Source organism: Amblyomma maculatum, chromosome 1, assembly GCF_055883805.1.
Source record: "Amblyomma maculatum isolate TAMU_Amacu chromosome 1, ASM5588380v1, whole genome shotgun sequence".
Classification (NCBI taxonomy): domain Eukaryota; kingdom Metazoa; phylum Arthropoda; class Arachnida; order Ixodida; family Ixodidae; genus Amblyomma; species Amblyomma maculatum.
The window spans coordinates 357120626-357126782 of NC_139344.1; the positions used below are offsets into that span (position 1 = coordinate 357120626).

General features: G+C 47.3%; 1 protein-coding gene across 1 annotated transcript; it reads right to left on the minus strand.

The window, feature by feature from the left end:
- Positions 1–509: 509 nt before the first annotated feature.
- LOC146207907 (muscle-specific protein 20-like) lies at positions 510–5653 on the minus strand. The gene is made up of 4 exons (XM_084591521.1): positions 5488–5653; positions 2906–3030; positions 2352–2556; positions 510–1498 (listed from the first exon to the last, which is right to left on the minus strand). The coding sequence occupies exons 1-4, from the start codon at positions 5536–5538 to the stop codon at positions 1319–1321; spliced, it is 561 nt and encodes a 186-aa protein (XP_084447647.1). The 5' UTR covers positions 5539–5653; the 3' UTR covers positions 510–1318.
- Positions 5654–6157: the final 504 nt, after the last annotated feature.

The following is a 6157-nucleotide window of genomic DNA, read 5'->3' on the forward strand; positions in this document are numbered from 1 at the left end:
GAGATAACAGAGGCACACAATAAGGAATTAGGGATTAAACGAAGAGTAAAGTGCTCGAGCGTGAACAAGGGTCCACAAAGGGAGCAGCAGACTGGGTCCGTTAACGAATTGCGTCATGTCCTTCTGTCCCCCAATTTTTCTGGTGTCTCTTAATTTTTTCTCCAGCTGGTGTGCCCCGATTATTCATTAAATATTCTTCCTTCTCCCCCTGTTCATTCAGTTCAGTTCAGTTTAGTCGTTCAGTCGTGTCCGATTCTTCGTGACCCTATGGACCATGTCACGCCACGCTTTCCGGTCTCTCACTATCTTCCTAACATCACATAACTTCATCTGCAGTGCCTCGAGGATACCATCTAACCATCGCGTTCGCTGCCTACCCCTTCTCCGGCGACCCTCAACCTTTCCCAACATCAAATCTTTCTCCAGCGACTCCTCTCTTCTCATCAGATAACCCTGTTCATTACCATCACGTAAATTTAAGCAGCATTAAGAGAGTCTGAGTCGTAATATTAACCAGTCGCTCTTCACGATTTATTGGAACCATTCGCGCCACTTGTAAAAGTACAAAAATACGCAGAAAAGGAACGTGGCTGAACTTCTCACTCGCTTTTTCTTTCCGAAACGTTAAGCGATGAAAACAGAAAGGAGAAATTCTAGCCACGTTCCTTTCTCAGGCATTTTTTTTTCTCTTCTTAGCTGGTTTCAGCAGTGCTGAGGTTTTTAAAACACAGCATAGCTAGAAAAGGCAGCAAGCTGGGAATACAGTGTGCTGAAAGATGCATACCGAAAAAGTTCTAAAATTTGTGGATGTTTATAGCATGAAGAAGGTTTAACGCAAAATGCCCAGGCAGGGATTGAGAAGGAGGAAATCATCTGACATCATTTTGTCTTTTTGTTTTTACGTCTGCGGTAGACAACAAAGGAAGAATATGCTAATGGCGGCAAAGGAGCCAATATTACTCTTGTGTAACTTCTCTATAACACGATTATGATGTCATGGTTAGAAAATGAAAAGCAGTACTACTCTTAAAAGGGAGGGTTTTCACGTGAACATCGTAAGCACTGTAGAAAAGAAGAGCAAGTGAACGAAGAGGAGAAACGCTCACTTGAAGGTACATAATTTTTTTAACAATAACTTAATGTGTACAGTCTGTCGGCTTGGATCATACGGTCGCGCAGATGTTCATTCTCTTGTCTTGATGCAGCTGTAAGGTAGGGTCGCAGTGGCGCAGATGACGTGTGATCTTGTTTTTGTTGATTGTAAACAGAGGGCGCGGCAAGCTGTAAGGCTTGTTGTGCTGCAGTTCTGGCGAGCGCTTCACATGTGCCGGGTGTTGCCGAAGTTCTGGCCGCTCTGGGTAGCACCCTTGTTGGAGCCGTACTGCAGGTTGATGATGCCTTCACCGGCCCGGAGCTGCTCCTGCGTCCACTCGCGCTTCTGCTCCTCGGCGGGCTTAGGTCCCAGGCAGGGTCCGCGGAACTCAGGGTGGCTGTAGCACTGCGAACAATACGCTTTGTCATTACAGTGCAAGTGCGCAAAACTCCAGGAGTGGCTATGCCACTGAGTTCTATATTGTGGCGAGGGACGAATGGTATGTTCCTACAACGTTGTACGCTGGCAGTACGCTACTCCTAAGCGATACTTGTGCCAATCACTCAGCCATCTCTATAGGTTTTTCAAATTGGTGAGCTTTCAATTCATGTACAGTCGTGAGCAGAAGTAGTATACAACACTCAGCCGGCGGCGGAGCTCAAGAAAACTGCATGCCATTTTTATATAGCAACAGCTATCCATGCTCGAGACAATAGCGGCAGTGCCTCATTTTGTCCACATGCGTGTGCCGATGTCGCTGTCCCTTACGCTCTCGCTAGATGACATTTCGACGCAGTTTTCCTGAGCTCCATCACCAGCCGAGTGTTGTATACCACTTTTGCTCACGACTCTACATGCTGCATTGCCGAACTTGCCCATCTCGTTATCTCTTTTTACTGGTTGTGGAACATAACCAATTCTTTACTTTAAAATTATTGCGATCGTTTTGAGTGAAGCCATGGATTACTAAACTACATTATTGTAATATTTTCTGCGAGTAGCCGTGGTCATTTATATGCACTCGGGGTAGTCAAAACCGGCTACCGAGTAATATCAAACCTGGTTTTACAATCTTAATTGCTTTGGTCAATCACTCGTGCCCAACGCTTGCGCGCGCAGTGGGCCGGAAGATGTAACGCCATTGTCAGCATGCTAGATTTGCTGTCTCTGTATGCGCACCACTGAAATCTTTGCGTGACGATAACATAGTCGACGTCACGTCTCAATCGAAGCTTATTAGTATACAAGGCCTACTTACGGCACGGCCGACGGCCATCAGGCACTGGGCGACCTGGGGGATGTTCCTCTTTTCCCAGAGGTCGACGGTCTGGAAGACGTCGATCTCGGGCACGCCCCACTGCTTTGCGGCGTTCTGGAAGTAGGTGATGTTCTCCATCAGCTTGAACTGGCCGCCGGAGGTGTTGATCTTGGGGATGCAGCCTGGCATCAGCTTGTTCATCAGGCTGCGAAGAAAAGCAGGGCGCCCGACCCCTTAATTTATTGTTCACTTCCCTCTTGTATACGGTGTTACCATATTACGTTTTTTTTTTTTGAGAAAAAATTGAGGCTGCTTTACTAAGAAGCATTTTTATCATTAACACTTAAAATCAGTGAAGTCCCTATATATTGAAGAAATGTGCCACTTAATGCATTTCTGTTTGTTATCTTTTTCAATTATCTCTGTTATGGTTCGTTCTCAGTCTCCAGAATAGCTGTCAACCTTTTTGCTTTGCGCCGCTGTCTCAAGTGCAACGGCGCGTTTGTTACGCCAACTGCTGTTCGCAACATCCACCGTCGTCCAGGTGCGCTTACTTGCAGAGGACAACACCGTCGCGGAGGATGTCTCCAAAGTCGCCCTGGGGCAGGGGCTGTCCCAGGATGGCGGCCATCCACTGCATGATGCTCTCCTCCAGAGCCGGGTCGCGCTTGCCGGCGATCTGCGGAGAAGAAATGTTTGTTATTTGAATGAAACAAATGTACGATACAGTGCGAAAACCTACGGTAGTAAACGACCCCACGACCCCGATAAGAAAGGAGTACGATTAAAAACAAAACCCAATCGATGACATTCTAGATGACCCAAGTGGGCTTTAGAAGACGAGTCCTGGAATTAGGACGAGGGTTCACGGATGCCTCATTAGTCTCACAAATATGACTACAACGGAAGGAAAACTTGTCCAATAGCAGGCGTGAACCAGATAAAGAGGTAGGGCTATAATATGTTTTAGGAAAGCAATTGCGTTTTACCGCGGGGTCGTAGAAATGTCGAGACCGTAGCGAACATAAGTCGACTGATGAAGAGTACGGTGAAGATAACGCTTTTATATACCTGCACGAAACTAGTCGAAGCAGCTTGACATGTATCGTTTCCTTCACGGGCTATGTTCACGTAAAATACTGTAAGTACCGATATTTTAAGAGGAGAGACGCAATTTTACGCTATACATTCGGCTGTATATCGTACGAGAACTATTGACTATATACTACAGGACATAGCGAAAATCTGTCTATTATAGTTTAGCTTTCACGCGTACGCCTGTGCATGTCTTAAACGTGCATCGCAGGCAATCTATTTCGAACTGACGCAGTGTTGTTGACAATAAGCATAAATCTCGTGTCTGCTGCTCCTGTACGGTGTGGTCATTTTTAATGAGGCTTGTCTTCCAATATTTATGGCGTCGATAGCTCAATTTGACTTCCATATAATTGCCGCCTAATTCGAGTAATAAGCCTAACGTGCGTGACAGGCTCTGTAATAAATACTGTATGAATACAATGAACATTCACTATTTGGTTGCTTTTAAAACAACTGTATTTCTTGCAGTATATGGTTTGTGCGAGGACGGTGAAATTATTTGCGCTTGAAGGATGGTGTTCTACCTCGTGGTCAGCTTAGTTAGGCTACTTACGCGTACTGCACACACTGCATTATAACCTGCACTGACGGCGGTTTCATTATGCACCTGCCTAATGTACATTACTGAAACATTCATTTCAATTTCCAGTGTCTTCCCCTCGGCAACCCTTTTTATGAAGGAAATGAACCTATTTTTGTCGCTTTCCAAGGAAGCGCGCCAGTGAAACGCTGTAGCTACCCACCCATCAAAGGACGCAGGATTTCGACATTAGTTCTGAATAGTTGTTAAGTTCTCTAATCAGTTTTGCCGGCTACGCAAAACCATTCATGTCATCTCCTCACATTTAACGAGAAAGAATGTTTACAAGACAGCTCAAGGTTTGGGCTTCTGCCACTTGGAAGCCATCAACGTTGAGCTGCAACTAGCAGTGACAGTTGGCGACGAAAAGTCGAAGACTAGGGAAGACATATGCTCTTGTCGAAAGGAGACCTTGATTCTTTCAAAGGCGTCGTCGTCACTTCGCTCGAACTTGGTCAGTGGTAAGTGTCAATTGGCTGAGCGCGCAGACGGTTGCTATTCCTGGCGGCGCGGGAGCGTCGCGTCGGCGGCTGCCAATTTTGGTTGCCGAGTAATGCAGCCGCTAATTTTAGACATTCAAAAACGCGATGGCATTTTTTTTTCCTTGTTTGACACCGTCTGGAGAATTTTGGGCAGCCCGCCATTTTTGCCAAATTGCGAGTTGTGCGGACGGCTGTTCCTGGCGGCGGCAGTGGCTTATTATTCTACTTTCATTTATGTTTGCCTCACCATAATTGATGATGATGATGTTCCTGGCAGCGGTGATGCAAAACTGACTGACTCTCTGATCTTGGTACTGTTTACTGGCTTGTCAGGTAAAATAATCATGGCATGTCTTCCGGGGGAGGCAGATGGGAGTCTGGCAAGCATTTTCGTTTCACTAGTTTTATATCCCAACAAATACCCTTCGTTGATCGCTTAGTTAGCAGCAATAAAACCAGCAATAAAGCGGCAAACAGCAGTCAAAAGAAAGCTAAACAAACATAAGCATTTGTTACCGGCTGTAACTGTTGCCATCTAACTAAGCTACCAGGCTCATGACAGCGAGTTGCCGCGGCCAGATTCCGGACGTCAGGTTGTTTCGTATCCTTAATGAAATCACAGCTAAACAAGAAATCAACATTTCTGTCCTCAGCGCTTCACTACTTATTGTCTGTTTCCCCCATTGCCTCTTCCATAAACGGAACATTTAACATAGCTACGAACGAATTGGGCTGGCAGTTCAGGCTTTTCGTTTGGATTTGCATTGCTTAAACACGCGGGCAAACCATCTGCTGTATAGACGCAACCCATAGCTACATCTCTACTCCAACTGACGGATCAGCCTTTGCGTTCGGCGCCGTTCGGCCCGCTGGTTTTCACCATTTCCACCGGTCTTCTTTCCACCGAACAGCTTGCACAGTCCAAGGCATATGCGGTGTACTGCCACAACCGTCGATGGCCGTTGAGCGCACTCACCTTGTTCTGGACACTGGCGCTGAGGCCGTAGGAAGGTCCGCGGTTAGCCATGGCTTGTGTTGTGCTTGTGTGCGCGTAAGCGGGGGTTCAGTTCTTCGGGGGTGCGTTCGAGGCGAGCACTGGACTCCGACTGGGCACAGTGAGAGGATGCGCTGCGGCCAAGGGGGCTCCGGGGCCTCCTAAAAATACCCCGTCGTCACCGGCTGCTGTCAGAGCGCTGGGCGCGCGCGGAGCTACGCGATTGGTCGGTGGTGATGTCACGGGCTCCCCCATAACGGGCCGCGATGGAAATTAGCCAATGACAGCTATGCTTTCCCCCTGGCCCAGGGTTCGGCTTTCCTTGAGTGCGCCATGGAAAACGGCGCGCTCTGCGTTTACCTATGGCGTCGTGTTGCGTACGCCCCAGACGCGACCCGTGAACAAGTATAATCTATCGAAAAGAAAGAATAAAAGGTGGAAAAGAAAGAAGGCTCTGGCCTCGTTTGTTTTCGGGGTGAGTGAAGCTTGCAGATCTGTATCTTTGACGTCATCCTGAGGGTTCGAGGAGTGAGTCACTGGACCAGGAATCCCCTTCAGGGTGAAATGAGCTGTTGACAGTACGGCATGTCAACGCCACATGATTGTGTCCGGGCTTTTGTAAATTAAAATTTTCCTCGAAATTTCGGCACTA

Excerpts from the sequence above, each read along its gene's own strand:
- LOC146207907 (XM_084591521.1), bottom strand. The coding sequence starts at position 5,538 with ATGGCTAACCGCGGACCTTCCTACGGCCTCAGCGCCAGTGTCCAGAAC. Across the intron at positions 3,031-5,487 it reads GCGCCAGTGTCCAGAACAAG|ATCGCCGGCAAGCGCGACCC; the intron begins GTGAGTGCGCTC and ends TCTTCTCCGCAG. Across the intron at positions 2,557-2,905 it reads GACGGTGTTGTCCTCTGCAA|CCTGATGAACAAGCTGATGC; the intron begins GTAAGCGCACCT and ends TTTTCTTCGCAG.